The sequence below is a fragment of the Thunnus thynnus genome, chromosome 13, assembly GCF_963924715.1.
Source record: "Thunnus thynnus chromosome 13, fThuThy2.1, whole genome shotgun sequence".
Taxonomy (NCBI): Eukaryota; Metazoa; Chordata; class Actinopteri; order Scombriformes; family Scombridae; genus Thunnus; species Thunnus thynnus.
The window spans coordinates 30,364,651-30,383,380 of record NC_089529.1 but is presented as its reverse complement, the minus strand read 5'-3'; the positions used below and the strand labels follow the sequence as shown (position 1 = coordinate 30,383,380).

The window sequence follows — 18,730 nt, the reverse complement described above, 5'->3', positions numbered from 1 at the left end:
CCTTATTGTATTGTCTAGTACATCATAACTTAACAGAGCGGTGATTTCCAGGATTAATCTGGGATTTAGTAACCTTGCAGGTGCAGAATATTATTTTATGGTCACTGAGACTAATGTCCAGACACGTGACTGGCAGATCTCATTGTCCGTGGCCACTACCAGGTCCAGAATAGACTGACTATTTACACCTTCTCTGGTTGGTTCAGATATAAGTTGTTTTAGCCCAAAAACTCTACAAATGTTTGAGAATTTTTAACCAGGCAGCTTTTGCTAGGAGCCAACAATACATCTGTGTTAAAATCACCTAGAATAATTCACTCCCTCTCCATCAACACATTACTCTCAACACAAGCCATCTCTAAAAGTTCATAAAAGTCACTTTGCTTCGGTGGTCTGGACACTTGCTACAATGGGTATGTCTAGTCTGTCCTCTGCCCCCTCCACAAAGCATACCCCCTCCCAGCTGTAATCCAGCACATCGGGGGCGCACATTTCCTTAGCACTTAACAACTGTTACATACCAGTTGTATATTATAGTGATTTCTAGCAGCCAGTTCATAGGTCTTTAGGCTGATATTTCCACATTTGATGTGAACAAATTCGTCGCACAGATCACAGGCAACCGCCTCTGCGTTCGCTCTCATTGTCTTTCCACAGTAAATGCACGTACATTTCACCGCTCTAGCAGAGGGTGGATCAGAGCAATGATGAACGTCCCTGCACAGCAGCAGACTCAGAGTGACAGTAAGCTGGGTTGAATTTACAAGCCTTCCCGCTGTGGTTTTTTGCTGCTTCCCTTGTCCTTTGTTTAATTTTTGAAGCTCACGGTAGTGTGGCAATATGAAGTTATTGTACAGATGGCAGTGTCCAATATTTATTGTCCCATTGCATTTGATTTGGCCTTTTTCAATGCCCTGATTCCCCACCATACTTCTTAATATGAGGGATGAGTTGTTGTACAACATCTTTGTTGAATTGCGGCGGACAGCAACACAATGATATAGTTTCTGAAAGCGATGTTGGCATAATATTGCTACAATGTTATTTCTGGAGTTACCAATATGTTAGCTTGGCACTTTCCACTAATTATTGATTTATTTCACTGCAGTCTTAACTTGCCACGCCACGCCACGCCACGCCACGCCATGCCACAACCTCTCCTGTCCGTAGGTTTTGTTTTATTGCTTCTGTTATAAGGAAAACACTTGAGCCATTTAGTTTTGTAGTTTCAGCCAAACACTTGTGCACTTTCAGAAACTAATTCACAATTCACAAGTTCTCTTCACACCACGCTGAATATGAATAACATGCTTGTTTGATTGACAGCTACCTCAGTATACAATTTAAGTTCTTTCACTTCCTCCAAATTTGGATTTGACTTCTGATGGCCATGTGTTGTATCCCTACAATCTAAAAACTGTATTGTTGGTTGTCTATTATATTTTATATGAGGTTTCATATGGTTCCACTTTAATATCTAATGCCTACAACAAAGTGTAAAACAGTAATTAGATGCAAGTCAGTAAAAGTTGGATTTCTTCTAACCAAGTAATGAGGTGTGTTATTGTTGTTACAGCAATGATGTTTTTAGTTTGCTGAAAGACTCTGAGGTATAACAGAGAGAAATCCCCACATCTGACCTGCTCCCCTGATAACTCATTTAGACACATTAAATATTCAAACCCTTACTCATTAATGTTTTCAGTAAATATTGACATAATTAATGCCTCCTATGGGTGTTTATCAGTAATCTCAATGGAGAGGGGGTGATGTGTAAGTCCAAAGTGAATGAAGAAAACTTTTCAATGTCTATCCTCAAAGTTAACTTGAATCTTAAATGAATGAACTTGTAAATAAGTATAAGTTCGCACAAAGTTGTAAATAAACAACTGTGTCATTTCACATTTCAGGCTAAAGTGTGACTATAACAAAGAGCAATTTCTCTGTTGCCACAGCCTCAGACTGTTCATTCTCCCTGTTTGCCAACATATAGTAGAGCATAGTTTTTTAACAATACATTTAATGGATTTTCATGTTTTTCAACAAGAACAATAATAATAATAAGACAAACATATAAGCAATAATAAAACATGCAAACAAACAAAAACAGTTTCGTTCACAAACATACAGGAGGTTACAGGAAGTAGCATATATTGCAAATAAGTCACAGGTTACAAGAGACTTCTTGTAAAATAATGGAAGAAAAATCAGGTCCAAGATAATTCAGATAGGGCTGCCAGACTTTGTAGAACTGATCTGTTTTGGTGAGTAGAATACTTGTAAGATATTCCAAAGGAACCAGCACAAATACAACTTCATACTTAATGAAATGCTGCTCCATTTTTTTCTCCAAACATACATTTTCTGATTGAGAGAGAGAGTTTTATTTAAACAGTCCACAGCACTTGTTGTCAAAAGGCATCAGGCCTCTGTAGATGTTCAGTTTCACTTCTGATGTTGGATTTTACGATGAGGACACAAGTAAGGTTTTCTTCTACTGACTCTTCCATGAAGGTCTTGTTTGTGCATTGCTGCACCACCACTCCTGAGTCTGCTAAATCTTCCTGCAGGTTTTTTGCAGTCAAATGTGGGTTTTAATTTGCCTTTCTGACCAGCATATCAACAGTTCTCTCCTAGAGTTTTCTTGATCTTCCAGATCTCATCTTGACCTACAGTTGCCCTAGACTACCATCTCTTAATTACATTTCACACTGTGGAAACTGCAAGCTGACAAGGCTTTGCTATCTTCTTGCAGCCTTCCCCTGCAGTGTGGGCATCAATAACTTTCATTTTCAGCGTCTTACACACATGCTTAGAGGAACTCATGGGTGCTGAATGTTTGCTCAAGGTTTGAACAGTACTATTTGAGTAGTAGAGTATTTGTAAAGCTTTGAAACTGGCAGCAGCTCACATTTCCTAATGACAGTTGTTGACATGCCTCAGGCCTAACGGGTTGATTAAGGTCTGAGACCTTGTAAAAAAGACTTCAGGGACTTTATGGTGCCCAAACTTGTGCACATGATATTTTTCATTTAATTTTTTTGAATTTCTGTCATAAAAAGTATCTATGCATCAATGTTTGCAGAACATAATGTGTTTTGCAGAGTATAAAGCATTAGATCATCTACAGATTTTTGTTCTAAGGCCTGAATAACATTAAAGAGACATCTAACATTGTTAGTTGAATTTTGGCCTTTTATAAAAAAAAAAACAAACAAAAAAAAAACAGTCTGATCTTTAATTAGTATAGGCAAAAGGTGCTATAAATGAGTAGCTAGAATTTTAGAAAGCAACTTTTGGTCTACATTTAAAATAGCTATCAGTCTATAGGAGGAACAAGACTCAGGGTGTTTCCCTTTTTTAAATATAAGTGATATATCAGCCTCCTTAAGAGTCTGTGGTAATTCTGTAGTAGAGAATGAATGATTAAACATATCAAGTAATGGCTCTAAAAGCAAGTTACTTTCCACTCTGAGATTCCTCATGGCATTAATTACTTAATCTCCTCTAATGGGGCCATTGAGAAGACTTTTCTGTTCTTCTGATATTATTGGGAGCTTGATCTGAGCAAATAAGTCTTCCAATAATTGAGGTACATCACTTCTCTTCAGAAGAGTACAAATTTGTGTAAAATTTCTTGAAGTGGTCATCTATCAACCTATTTTCATATACTCTGTTGCCCTCAGCATTAACAATAGCTGCTATAGACTGGGACTCTACTTTTTTTTTTTTAGCAAGGTATGCATGTCTTATCTCCATATTCATAAAAGCAGTGTTTGGTATACTTAATTTTTTTCTCTGTATCTTTAGTAAAGACACAATTTATAACTGATCTGAGAGCAGATATTTCTTTCCATAGAGTAGGTGATGGAGAGGTAATGTAAGCTTTTTCTTTATCTGACACTCTGTCTTAAGCTCTAAAGACTTTTGTTTTTCCATTTGTTGGTGCCTCCTGGTGGCCAATTATGATATAATCAACCTTCTTGCATAGGCTTTGCAAGTTTCCTATAAAAGTGAGGGATTATCCATTGATTGTAAGTTAATGGACAAAAATGCCTTCAATTCAGTGGAAAAATAAGATGTAAAAGTATTATCTTTAAGAATAACTGTGTTAAGTCTCCACTGGCAGTTTTACATTCATAAACACACTGGCATTGTCAGAGATGATTATACTGCCTATACTACAAGACAAAACTGAGTGTAATTCAGTTCTGGGTTGAAAAAAATAATTGACTCTAGTCTGGCACCCATGTGGTGCAGAAAAGAAAGTATACTCTTTGTTACAGGGGTGAAGACTTCTCCATTCATCAAATCCAAGATTTTCACAAATAGCACGAAGAACATTTGCTTGGGGGGAAGGAGCCATAGTGCCATGAGGAAATCTATATATAAGTGAATTTAATATACAATTAAAATCATCACCCCAAATAACTGTGTCATCTGTCATTTCTGCAAGGTCCAAGAGCACTTTAGTAAGAAAATCTGATGGGTAAGCTGGTGGATGATAAACATTTATTATTTGAATACCTTGCCCTTGTATGTATTTTATGTTTAACACAATTAAGCACCTTTAAAGGCAGAGTCCACCTAATAGCAACACCCCTAATTCTGTTTGTAAATGACACAAAGAATACTTGTCCAAATATCCCCTGTTGTAACTTGTTTTTTTTCCATGTCATCAAGATGAGTTTCTTGCACCAGTGCAATTTCTATATTTTCTTTTTCAAGAAGAAAAGTATTTTCATACATTCTATGGGATTATGAATCCCTTCTATATTCCAAGTACAGACCCAAAAATACACTGAAAAATACACTGAGCTGTGTAAAAACATGAAAACAAAACAAAATACAAGCAAGTCCACAAATGCTCTCCAGTGTTCAAAACCTCCTCTCTGTGCTGTTGACCGACATCTTAAGTGTTGCATCAGTTACTGTAAAGTGCATTCACTACAACTTAGCCAAGCCCATCACCTTTCAATATCTATTTAACATTGATGTCTTTAATATGGTTGTTTCACTTTTAATTGTTATTGTTGTAAACTGATTGCTGTATGTTGTCATTTTTAACTGTAAAGTGTATTGGGACCATGTTGCATGGTGATTCTGCACTTTAAATAAAATTGATTGATTGATTGATCACATCAAGGCTTTGCGTGTCTTGACGACTGCTGCTGAGCAATCACTGAAGAAAGAAATCCTTGGTCCAGTGTGTGGGATGGTCCGTTCCTGCAGCAAAACAATGAACTGCATTCGTGACACATTGTTTGTTGGTGATGTTGTGAAACTTCACAATGATCGGTCGGGGGTGTTGTTTGGGACCGTTTTTTGGGCTAGGAAGCAGTGTGCACGGTCCAACTTGATGCTTCCTGTCTTGGTTGTTATTGTAAGATCAGGTAACCACTGCCTGAAAAAATTCACAAGATCCATTCCTTCTGTAACCTCAGGTACAACAACCAAGCATACATTGCATCTGCATTATCAGTTATTCTGTCCATTGCCTGTAGAAAGCGTCCTCATTTTGCTCCTCATTGTGGTGAACAGTCTTGGTCAGTTACTTCGTGGGTTCTGAGAATGGAGTTGGGTATTTTCGAAAAGTAGTTGTCTAAAGTCATTACAGAGTTATTCCCGCTGTTAATTAAATTGTTAATTAAATAGACATAAATCTTGCTACCTCCTTCTCCAAAGTTGAACAAAACTATCTTGGGGGCCTAGGGTTACAGGGAATTTGTGAGGTCAATTTTTGGTTGGTGTAGCGAGCACTTTAAGGTTTCAGAGCTTAAGCTGAGTTTTCTGCGTCCTCTAGAATGAGTCATAAAAGTGCATTGTAGAGATTCATTTGAGCAATTGCAATTATGACTATTACTCATGCAAAAGTCTTCGAACATTCAAATTGCAAATATGAGGTTTGCAGGGGCTCTGAAAAAAGTCTCTCAAAGCGTAAGGCTCTTGCTCTTTTCTAGAATGCATCAAAAGATGGCAATCCAAGTCAGTCGCAAGTTTTGGGTAAATGATGCTTGAAATAGGCCCAGTTTGTACTAATGGAGCTGCCTCGGTTAATCTTAGAAATGTCCCCAGAAAAGGTGTTTGCGAAAGACCCTTATTGTTCTCTTTGTACTATCAATATCTGACACTTAAGTTATGAGATCACATATATCTTTATGTATTAAGAATGACATGGACGAGACCTTGTGCTAGACTTTCTTTTTAAATGTCTTTTTAAGCAACCTTAAACTACTATTGTGACAAAAATGATCAGCCCCTACTGTTTGATGTTGTTTGGCTGAGACACAAGAGTTCAAGACCTGTTCTTGAGTTTAAATCATTTCCACACTGACCGAAACTTAATTTTAGAGGTGTCACAATGTCATATGGAAAGATGGGAATGGAGGCAAGTAGACGTGGATTCTGTATAGGTGACAGAAAGACTTGTTCACCTGAGCTGAGAATTTTTTGATTTGCGCTGTAAAATTATGGTTATCCAGAGACAGAAGTAAAAAAGTATATAAAAAGCATGAAGGAAAATAACAAAGAACTGATGTTAATGCACTGTCACTTGAACATAAACATATGTCATTTTAGGGAGGTTACTGAAACAATTGATTCTGTATTTCTTGGGAAGACAGATTCCTAACTAAAGTTTGGAATCTGTTTGAGTTTGAGTACTTAAATCGATCAAAGTGATAGTTTCAAATATTTTCATTTAAATAAATGTAAATAAATTACTTTTGCTGATTTCTTGAGAGTAAATGTTGTTTTTCTGTCACAAAGAGAAATCCCTCCCATCTGACCTGGTCCCCGGATAGCTAATTTAGACACATTAAATATTCAAAGCCTTACTAATTAATGTTTTCAGTAAATATTGTCATGGTTAATGATTCCTGTGAGGGTTGATCAGGAATCTTAATGGAGAGCGGATGATGGGGTTCTTCTGTGGAGAAAAATTATGGCAAAGTTGAACAAGTTAAAACAAAGTAAATAGAGAAAACTTATCTTCGATCTTCATTGAATGTCTAAACTTAAAATTTGTAAAGTTAAAACTGTGCTTGCCCATTTCAAGGCGCACTTGACAAGATTTTTGTGTGTTTTTATGAATCTAAAGTTGCCACTACCTGAGAATGTTCCTTCTCCCGTTTGCATAGTTAGGTATATTTTACACAGCAATGCAAAATAAAAATATATGGGGTCCAAAATTCAAAACAAAGGACATGATTGTTGATTTCAGGAAATCTCCTCCTAGTACAGCATTAACTGTCATACATTTTTAATCACATGTTGATTAGGTTTATGAGAAAGCTTAACTGCATCTGTATTTTCATAGAAAAGTTAACTCTCGATCAAAGTTGCGTTCAGTCTGCTCTGTTTGCATTGTGGTGTGGTATGGTTACCTTAGCCAACAAAAATAGATTAAACAGTCTTGTCAATGTGTCCAGTAAAATTACTTTGTGTGGCAGGTTCAGCTCTCTGATATCTATAATAAACATATTCTTAGGAAGGCTGAAGCTATTCTGGCTTGCCCAGATCATCTGAATTACTTCCATCTGGTTGTTTTAGGGTAGATTACCGTTGTAAGGACTGTAGAAAGGTTTTAGACTTTGGGTGTTATATAGGAGATTCTTCCCAGGAAGGAAGGTGCAGACGGGTGACAAATTAAAGGAAAAACCAACATAAAGTTTCTTAGTAAGGTGTTGGGCCGCCACGTGCTGCCAGAACAGCTTCAATGTGCCTTGGCATTGATTCTACAGTCTCTGAACTCTACTGAAGGGATGAACACCATTCTTCCAAAAGATGTTCCCTCATTTGGTGTTTTGATGATGGTAGTGGAGAGCGCGCTGTCTTACACGGTCCAAAGTCTCCCATAGGTGCTCAGTTGGGTTGAGATCTGGTGACTGTGAAGGCCATAGCATATGATTCACATAATTTTCATACTCATCAAACCATTCAGTGACCCCTCGTATAAATTGGGGAATTGTCATCCTGGAAGAGACCACTAGAAATGTTTCATCATAGGATAAAAGTGATCACTCACAACTGTGAATTGATTTGCAGCGACCAAACCCAAACTTGGGTATAACAAAGATTGATTAGCTGGGATTCCATCCAAATGTATTGGAAATTTTAACCAAAATTTCAGAAAATCAGCAAAAGAAAATGCCAATTTATGCGCATTTACATCCACTACTGTCATGTGAATATTAGGAGTTGGTTCATCAAGATAAGCAGCACGTGGTGCTAATCCTCCAATCAGGTTCCAGTTATACCACTGCAGAAGAACAGGGCTCAACAAGAAACACAAGCACCAGTCAAACCTCAAACAGTGAATAATAACGTAAAAAACATGATGGAAATATGATATTTCTTTTGTTTCAAGTAGTAATTTGGGGAGCATTAGTCTCCTCATCGCTCCACACTGATCGATTGTTTTTATCTGCCGTCATTTTTCATCTCTTCATTGGGGCGGAAACATAAGTTTTTCTTAATCTTTATTTCAAAGTGTCAACATGCACAGTGTAGAAAACATCGGAATCACGCTCATACAGATGAAACATCAGTAATGTGAGTTAAATCTTCACTACGTCAGAACTTACTCAGCGAAGGTGTTTCCATCTCCCATTTAGTGCATTAACTCTTTTTTGAAAAAGGCAAAAAACCTGCATAATTTTTTTTTTTACAAAATTGAGGACGTTTTTTCGAATTAACTGTTCCCAACAACTTTTTCTAATGCAATACTTCAAAATAAAAAAGCCTAAAAACATGTTGATGGAAACAAGCTATTGATTGATTGAAAAATACTGGTATGGTCTTTTAATGCAGATTCAGTTTAGTTCAACATTAGCGAGTTAACATTAGATTAGCTCCTTTGTGGCCTTGCTAAACAGAGTGTTTGTCATCAACTAGTCTGTTCAACTGTACAGTCTTTCTGGTCCCAGCACTCATGGCCCTCACTTATGTGAAAACATGTGGTTGTTGGAGGCCATGTTTGTTTGGCCTCAAAGACGTTCTGGAAAACTATTGGGGACTAAGGGAGGGGCGGAGAACTATCGACCCTGACTGGAGATGGACGGTGGAAGGAAAATGTTCAGGAACTCCTGAACCTAAACACCCAGTGTGGATGGAGCAGAGATGGAAGACACGGGAACGCTTTCCCACCAGGATTTTAACTGGTTCCAAAAAAACAAGAGCATATCACACCCATTCTAGCATATTTGCACTGGTTGCCAGTTAGTTTTAGGATAGATTTGAAAATTGTGCTTATTTTAAAGCCCAGATGGAGCTGGCCCCCAGCTACATCTCAGACCTTTTAACCTCATATGTGCTGGCTCGTTCCCTGACATCCTCTAATACAGCTCTTCTGACTTTACTCTAGACCAAAAAACAAAGGAGACACTCAAACAGCCTCCTGGATTCTTATTTAATGCCTCCTGGATTACACCATGTGGAGATTGAGAGGAGATGCCGGGGAAGGTCCACATTACGTTGAGATTATACTGTACATAACATCTGGCCCAGGACAGACTCGAGGAAGTGGCTGCGGAGAAAGTTGAAAAGAGGTTGTGCTTCATTAGCAATTTCTAGAAAAACAATACAAAGGTGCATTTTTGCACTAAAACATTACATAAAAGGATTGTTGATAAGAACCAGAATGTCTGATCATATATTTATATTTACCTACAGCTCCAAATTTAGCCTAAAGTAGGCTTATAGTTGCCTGCATCACAAACTTATTTTGATTATGTTCTTTAACATGGTACTATGTCTCTAACAGTATTTTTAAATATTAAGGGTGAAGAGAGGAGTGTCATTGTGGATCTGTTAGGAAGGTTTGGACAGAATTTGGTCTTCCTCTCTTCATCTCCAGTATGACGGCTGACCAGGTAGAAACAAGGTGAGGAGACAAAAATATACACTGTATATACCTGATTCTCCATTAGTCATTAGTCTGCTGTAGTCAGCTTTTCTCTTCCACTACTGATCTGCTGACATGTGATGGTGTCACATGACCTTGGTATGAGGACAGAGTTCATAAACAATATGTGAGGGTAGGGAAACCTTGCAGAACAGCTCTGCCCACATGGAGACAAGCATGGGCTCAAACCTGCAAACTTTCTGCACTGAAAAACATATATGTGGATGATTTGGGGTTTAGCTCTAAAGAGGACTGTTCACTGTTTTAGGAATACAAACTGGAGAAGATTTGTTGCTTTGTTGTTTGCTTTTACAGTTACATCAACAAGACATTGTTCATGTCTCACCTGTTTCTCTAAGATGTCATATGCAAATCAGTATCAGACCAATATCACTGTTGGACCACAGTATCAGGGGCTACTTGGTATAGTGATGTTCTCCATTCTGACAACCCTGCCATGCTGTGTGTTTCTTTCCATTAATGGGATCATGTTATTCACTTTGAGGAGTAAACCAGTATTTCGTGAGACCTCTCGTTACATTCTTCTGTATAACCTACTTTTTGCGGACACTGTATTGCTGGCACAGAGCCAGTTACTGTACATCATTGCTGCTTTTAGATTAAGGATGTCATATCCTGTATGTGGTGTTCTTACTATGCTTGCTTATCTCACAAATGAAATCTCTCCTCTCACACTGGTGTTAATGTCTCTGGAGAGATATGTAGCTGTGTGCTACCCACTGAGGCACGCTACCATCATCACCATCAGAAACACAGGTGTGGCTATTGTTGTAATTTGGGCCTTTTGTTCATTAAATGTCCTCACTCGTGTTCTTTTACTACTAAATTTTCCATTTGAAGATCTGGAGAGCCTGCAGATGAAAGACTATTGCTCTGACATAGCTATGAGGCTTGGTGCATTGTCTGATTATTATGACAAAGCCTACACTAGTTTTCTGTTTGTTTCAGCTGGTGTGGCAATCACTTCCTCCTATATTGGTGTGATAGTAGCAGCCAGGTCAGCCTCCACAAATGAAGCTTCAGCCCGTAAAGCTCGTAACACACTGCTGCTGCACCTGGTGCAGCTGGGCCTCAGTCTCTCCTCAACTATGCACAATCCACTGCTTGTAGCTATTTCAGAAATAGGAAGTAGGTTAATAATTGTGCGTATCCAGATTGTTATTTATGTGTGTATTATCCTCTTCCCCAGATGTCTGAGTTCTCTTATCTATGGCCTCAGAGATCAGACCATCAGACCTGTCCTTATGTACCATCTATGCTGTCGACTGAAACTCTCAGTCATCCCAGCCAAAGCTGAGGTCAGCGTTCTCTCTCAGTAGATACACTACATCACCGTATGTTGGGATCAATCTGAATTTATTAAAATCTAGTAGATGATATGGCTTGAAATAAATAAAGCTTTTCAGTTTACATTATTCATAATTGAAAAATATTTTTATTATATTTTTAAAAAAAACATTCATATTGTCAAATATGACACAAGACTCTAGAACTTATTTCTATCACGGTCAACATGTCAGGACAAAGACAAACATCACTTCACGGCCTTCGAACGGACACAGAACAGGGGAAAATACCATTTCACAGACTGAGAACATTGCAGCTTGTTGCCACATTTAATGACACATATAGTGCAGGTTGAGGGAAAAAACGTAACCATCTGGTCTCTGCCAGTGTCTGCTCTCTACAATCCTGATGGATTGATATATAGTGGTAAACACAAAACTATTAACAATTGTTCGAAATAATGTATTTTAGATAAAAGGCCCTGTAATACATCTTTTGTGAAACTGTAAATTTAGTTGAGACTGTGTCAGAGATCATTTGTGTTTTAATGCATTTCAGTTTCAAGTGTATTTCAGTTTCTCTGTCAGGGATCTTTGCTGGCTCAGTGGTTAATTTCTGTTCCTGGTCAGCTTCCCTGTCAGATTTTTTTTAAGATGTGTTACATTAACTTATTTGTAAAGACGATAACCCGTGCACAGGAGTGCCTCTCTCGTGGGTGCCAGCTGCAGGGCAAATTACTGTAAATCAAAAAAGTATTCCAGTGCACATCAGGATAGGATTGACACTATTTTATAAGATTATAGTGACAATACTTTTTTGATTTACTGCAATTTTACCTGTTAATGCTGTTTTTATTATGTGAACTTTTACACATTGCCAGTCAATATCTTGTACAATTCCATAGCTCTTTTCACTTAGAATATATTTTTACAATATTTACAATATTTCACATTTAAACTGTATGTTTTTATTTATATAGTTGTATCACCTATCTTTCATGGTAGTGGTATTTTTCTCTTTACCTTCTACTTTTTGACTGTTATGCACCACAACACCAAGGCAAATTCCTTGTATGTGTAGAGATGTGAGATTAAGAAAACTCTACTGCTGCTCCCACTTGGCAGGTTCATTAAAGTTTTAACACTGAGCTCCTGAACTCCAGTCTTCCTAAATTCTTCCTTCATATATTGTCTTTCTTGATCATACTTAGTACAATTTATGCCTGCATGCATAATAGTCTCCTCAGCCAGCTGGAAAAAAACATGTGCATATATCGGTATTGGCAATCGGCCACAATGAGTTGGAAATATCGGCATATCGGATATCGGCAAAAAATCCAATATCATGCATCCCTAATATCTGAACTTTATTTATGGAAAAACCATAAGAGACACCAATTATTAGTATTAGTATAGTACAAATTAGAATATTTTAATACATCTGAAAGCATGTCTCTTTAATGTCAGTGGATTTGAATCTGGATGCAGTAGCATAAGAAAGAATTGCAAATAATCCAGTATAAGGACAGCAACCCTCAGTGCCATATTCCTATCAGAACAACAGGGGACTAATAATAATGCTGAATCCACACATTGCACATGTGTGGAAGTGAGAATAGATCACAAATCTATTCGCTGTAGTGTTAAAGTTGGATGGATATGATGGATGCATGCAGTAAATACAGATCTCATGGCAACTTTACACCCACAGCACTTTCCACTGGATCAGGCATCAAGGTCAGAAATTTAATCAACTCCAATGATATTCACAAAAGTGAAAGCACATCATTCTATCCACAATATCAGTGCATGCTGTGACATTTCCGACACTAGAACTAAGGGCCTCAGTCAAAACCACAAGAAACTGCATCAGACCTAAAGTACAAACATTTCTTGACTTAGAACGTAACAACATATTCTTGGTTGCTGTAGTTGCAACATGATGCTGCAGAGCATACTTCATGCAGTAAGCCAGTGGTACCAAAGGGTAGAATAAACCACTCAAGAGGCTGTTAATGGAACCTCACAAGCACGATAGTGATGCTTCACATGTGGGATCGATTGGTCAAAATGCTGCGAGGAACATTTAAACAAGATGATTCCTCTCACTGTGGTTTACAATGGGAGGATGTCTGTTGCTGACATAGACTGTAAAAACAATATGGACGTAGTCACCATGATGTCACTCATTGGTTTGCGAACTGCCGTTTTGAAGCCTCGAGTGTAGCAATTTGACCATCGTCATCTTGGATTTGGCCGTCGCCATGTTTGATTTTTGGAGCCAGAAATTACCATATTTGGACGAGAGGGTGGCACTTACCATACCGCTAGCTGCATTTACAATCTATGGTTAACAGTGATAATGCTAATGCTAATTTTCGCTAGCAAAAACAAGCCTAAAACCGTTATAACAAAATGTATTCACCAGAAAAACTGATCATCCGACTCATTGATGGGTCTTTTATTACAACCAAACGCTGAACAAGATGTTATTTAGGTGACCACAATGTTACAATTAACTTTAGTGTTAGGGTTAGAGTAGTGTAGTTTCATCAGAAGTTGGTATTGTATAAGTATAAGCTGCATTACACATGGCTGTAATAAACACGGCAGAAGACGTAGAGATTGTGAACTGGACACAAAACCAGTCGCCTTGGCCATCTACGAGAGAAAAATGGAGAGAGAGTCTTCAGGGCAAGTTGTAATTGTTCTTTCATGTCAGCTGCTACCAGCCATGTTTTCGTAGGTTTAGGTTAATATCCCCGAAGATGCCAACAAGCAGAAACAGCTGGTCACTCATGTGAGTTAAATGTTTGCTACATCAGAGTTACTTCAGCAAAGGTGTTTCCATCTCCCATTTAGCGCATTAACTCTGTTGTAAAAGGCAAAGACCAACAAAGCAGGCCAAAAACTTTTTTTCCGAAATTAAGGAAGTTTTATTTTTGAATTTTGACATTTTCATCAACCTTTTCTAATACAATACTTCAAAATGTGCATAAAAATACATTAATGGAAACACCGTTACTGAGGCTACACTAACACTAGCTGTTGGATGGTCAGTAAATCCTTCCAAACTGTCTCCTGCCTGCTTGTTAAACCACAAACATCTCATTTTCTGTTTCTACATGTGTTAAATACAAAAGGTGCAGCGTGTGGCTGTGGAGGATTCGGAGCTGTTTAAAGGCAATTTTGATGGAGTTGATGGCTGAGTAACAAAAGTTAACTGATGAGTAATATAACATGTTACTGTTACTGCTGAGCAATGAGTAAATTAATATAATTGCTTTTACAATGAGTAATGTGTAATCACTAATTAATTTTTTTTTTTTTAAAGTAACTTGCCCAACACTGTTCAGAATACACTAAATTTGGACATCTGTTTGTGTTCTTATTTTGCATGAAATAGACCTTCAGGACAGCCTGGATGTCCATGTAATTGGCAAGGGAAATCTTTCTATAGAATAATATGTTTGGACAGCCATGCTTAATACAAGTAATACATCAAATAAAAACAATACCACATTCTCCATAAATTCACCAAGTTGGATAGATTCTCTTTTATTTGTATTTCCACTATGGAAAACATGATCAGGTAGACCAGGACACCGGGAATGTGATGGTGTCATGTGATGGTGTTATGTGAAATGGGTGTGAGGACAGAGCTCATAAAGAGTATGTGAGGTCAGGCAAACCCTGCAGAGCAGCTCTGCTTACATGGAGACAAGCACTGACTCTTACCTGCTCTAACTGTTTGCAGAGGAATAACTTATGTGCATGATTTTAGATTTTTGCATGTTAACTCAACAGGCATCTCTGCTGATGCTGGATCTTCATTGTTGTGGGATTACAGACTGGAGGAAAATTGCTGTGTGGTAGTTTTCCAATGAGATCAGTAGGTTAATGTCTTTACTGTCTCTCTGAAATGACTTATGCAAACCAATCTCTGACCAATGTCAGTTCTGTACAGCAGTTTCAGGGGTTACTGGAGAGAGCGTTATTTTGCACTCTGATAACAGTGCCATGCTGTGTGTTCCTCTTCATTAATGGAACCATGCTTTTTACCTTGAGGAGTAAACCAGTGTTTAGAGAGACCTCTCGTTACATTCTTCTGTATAACCTCCTTTTTGCAGACACAGCACAGCTGGTACTAAGCCAGTTACTGTACATATTGGCTTTCTGTAGAATGAAACTGACATATCCTGTATGTGGTGTTCTCACTATGATTGCTGATCTCACAAATGAAGTGTCTCCTCTCACACTGGTGTTGATGTCTCTGGAGAGATATGTAGCTGTGTGCTACCCACTGAGGCACGCTACCATCATCACCATCAGAAACACAGGTGTGGCCATCATTGTAGTTTGGGTGTTCAGTTCACTAAATGTTCTCACTCGAGTTCTTTTGCTGTTAGATTTTCCATTTGAAGACCTGGAGAGCCTGCAGATGAAAGACTTTTGCTCTGACATAGCCATGTTTCTTGGCCCGATGTCTGATCATTATGACAAAGCCTACACTTGTTTTCTGTTTGTATCAGCAGGTGCTGCAATCACGTCCTCCTATATTGGTGTGATAGTAGCAGCCAGGTCAGCCTCCACAGACAAAGCTTCAGCCCGTAAAGCTCGTAACACACTGCTGCTGCACCTGGTGCAGCTGGGCCTCAGTCTCTCCTCAACTGTTTACAACCCAATCCTCATAGCTCTTTCAAAAACTGTAACAAGGCTAGTATTTGTGCGTGTCCAGAATGTTTTTTATGTGTGCATTTTCATTTTCCCCAGATGTCTTAGTTCTCTCATTTATGGCATCAGAGACCAAACTATCAGACCTGTCCTCGTGTACCATCTATGCTGTCGACTGAAACTCTCAGTCATCTCAGCCAAGGCTGAGGTCTCACTTTAGGCTTCATGGACTGGATCAAGTTTTGCATGTGCTTGTAAATATGGTTGATATGTTTAACAACCCAAAAAGTAGAATATCTTTGATTTAGCAGGAGACAAATTATAAATAATCACAATAACAATTTTTATATGTAGGTTTATCAGTATTTTTGTCCACAGAATAGAAGCCTGTCAAAATATTAACAGTCTGACAACAAACAAAAGGTGTTTGAAAAGGATTATAATTTGTTGAAGCTGTTTTCATTTTACTTTTAATTTCATGTTAAAATGTTGAAAGGGCAGTTTTAAATTCAAATGTATTATTCTGGGGAAATCTCTTCAGATCTTTTCATGGAATATGTAGGGGGAGCATATATAGTAGATTCATTCATTTTGATTTAATTCAAGCTTGGTATGTTGTATAAAATACAATGATATTTTTCTTCATAAATAAAAGAACTAAAGATTGCATTATTAATGATTTTTAATTACAGTAGTACATGTTATTTTCTGCTGTTAAGTGGCAGGGGAAAAAAGTGATTGGGGAAAAAACTATGTTATAAACAGTATGAAGGTTTGGTCCACTATGGCCAATAACAAAGTCTAAGTGATGGTTAATATTTTTAAATTGTACTTTTATTCATATTTAATGTAAATGCCAAACAGTTGAATGAATAAAACTGTACAAGAAGGGATGTTTGTACATGTGTGTACATGTCTGCCAGGTGTATGGAGAGCACTACATGCTGCAACTGGTGTTAAAAAAAACCACAGAGTTCCTTGAATGCTACAGGCCTTTAGTTTAGTGTATTTGACATAAAGAGTAGGATATTAAATCACACACAACTACAAAATGTCAAGACAATATTTACCTACTTATTTTTATTGTGGTCCTTGACGTATAGAGAGGCATAAATACAGACCTACTACTGTATATACAGCTGGGCTCACATCTATACACAACATTGGCTTTAGAATAAAACTCCTGAGTAGGAGTTGGACTCTTTTCCTTTTCTTTACCCAGGGTGGTATGGATGTGGGGTCCCCACGAAGAGCAACAGGTTTTTTTCATTGGAAAATGAGAGGGTCTCCTTTATTTGAGTATGTGTTGCAGAGTGGGAGACCCCATTTACACCTGACTTTAACATGCTGTATCATCTGTGTGTGAATATCCTATCTGGATAAGGGAAAAAACATGTTAAAGCAGGTGTAAATTCATGCAAAATGCATTGTAACTGTAATGTGATAAAAGCAGTAAGACCACTTCTGAGGGTGGTCTTTTTCAAAGCTTGCTGGACCTAGTTTTTATTTTTGCACGATTTGGGTCACATTTACATACTATTTAAACTACCTTCCAAAGTGCTGGTTCTAGTATTAATTTGTGCAGTATCAATATTTTACCTTTCTTTCCAATAAAACTGTCCAAATATAAGGATAGTACACGACATAACAGACACTTTATAAACAGCAACTTTTTTATTAAAATGTTCATTGGTAAAATGTTGCTTACAGTGTTCATAACATAATGAGTAAAGTGTGTTAACAGATAACACATTGCACATTAGTCAGCCTTTGTTGTCAACAAAATAAGAAGTGCCAAGCCTAAGTCTATGAGAGTGAAGCAACACCTCTATCAGCTATGCAACTGTGTGTCCTGGAGTGGGAGACCCCATTTACACCTGCCTTTAACATGCTGTATTATATGTGTGTGAATATCCTATCTGGGTAAGGAAAAGAAACATATTAATGCAGGTGTAAATTCACACAGAATGCAATGTGATCGTAATGTGATAAGATCAGCCAGACCACGTCTGGAGGTGGTCTGGCTCGCATTTTGATCAGACCTTAGTCAGGTATAAATGCAATCTGTGCAGTGTTAACAATTAAAATTAAAAAGCGAGCCATCAGATTTTATAAACAGCTCCAATCTAGTGACCCAGACTCCTGCCAGCTGGTCCTGAAGCTCTGCCCAACTAAATCATTTCAAAACAAAAAGAAAATTATATCAAATATTGGAACAAAACCACAAAATCACAAAGAAAATTAGAATTGTATTTGATCCTAAACAGAGAGAACATGGTAGCAGAGTACCTGACCACCATGACTGATAGAAAATGTTGACAGTGACTGAGTTCTGAACAAAGAAAAAGGCCATCACAGGCTGAACAAACTGTGTTCACTTTGTCATAAAAGAGAGGTGGAGACAGCATCTCACTTCCTATTATAATGTGGGAACTATACAATTTGAGAGAGGTTTTCTTTGAAAAAAGAAAATGTATCCTGAATTATGTATCCTGAATTTATCCATCTTCCTGATCCTCAGAAACTGCCCTATGTATGTGGTGAGAAAAGTCAGTGTGCATTAATAGCTGCAAAATATGTTAAATGTTGTCATACGCTAAAATGAACAAGCTCTGTATTAAATGTTTCTGAGTGTTTAAAAATGCCTTTTATTATTTTGTATTTGATATGATTGTTGATATTTGCATATTATTGTATATTTATTGCTAAGCATCTGTCAGTGTTCATAATTTTCTGCACTGCTTTGGCATTATAGGTTTTTGATCTGTCATGCCAATAAAGCTTATTTGGATTTGAAATTGAATTTGACTACATTCTTAAGAAAAAACTTTGCCCAGTCAGTTGA

The 18,730-nt window shown here is 37.7% G+C and overlaps 2 protein-coding genes across 2 annotated transcripts; both read left to right on the top strand.

Moving 5' to 3' along the window:
* Positions 1 to 10,263: 10,263 nt before the first annotated feature.
* On the top strand, positions 10,264 to 13,090 carry LOC137196242 (odorant receptor 131-2-like). Its single transcript, XM_067609113.1, has 2 exons — positions 10,264 to 11,209; positions 13,038 to 13,090. Exons 1-2 carry the CDS (start codon positions 10,264 to 10,266, stop codon positions 13,088 to 13,090), a joined length of 999 nt encoding a protein of 332 aa, XP_067465214.1.
* Positions 13,091 to 13,389: 299 nt separating this feature from the next.
* LOC137195084 (odorant receptor 131-2-like) lies at positions 13,390 to 16,535 on the top strand. The gene has a single exon (XM_067607153.1). The coding sequence runs from the start codon at positions 15,134 to 15,136 to the stop codon at positions 16,103 to 16,105; it is 972 nt and encodes a 323-aa protein (XP_067463254.1). The 5' UTR covers positions 13,390 to 15,133; the 3' UTR covers positions 16,106 to 16,535.
* The last annotated feature ends 2,195 nt before the right edge of the window (positions 16,536 to 18,730 follow it).

Bases quoted from the DNA above. Each gene is read 5' to 3' on its own strand.
- LOC137195084 (XM_067607153.1), top strand. From the start codon at position 15,134: ATGACTTATGCAAACCAATCTCTGACCAATGTCAGTTCTGTACAGCAG.
- LOC137196242 (XM_067609113.1), top strand. From the start codon at position 10,264: ATGTCATATGCAAATCAGTATCAGACCAATATCACTGTTGGACCACAG. The intron at 11,210-13,037 runs CAGCCAAAGCTG...GTGACATTTCCG, and splicing joins ACTGAAACTCTCAGTCATCC to ACACTAGAACTAAGGGCCTC.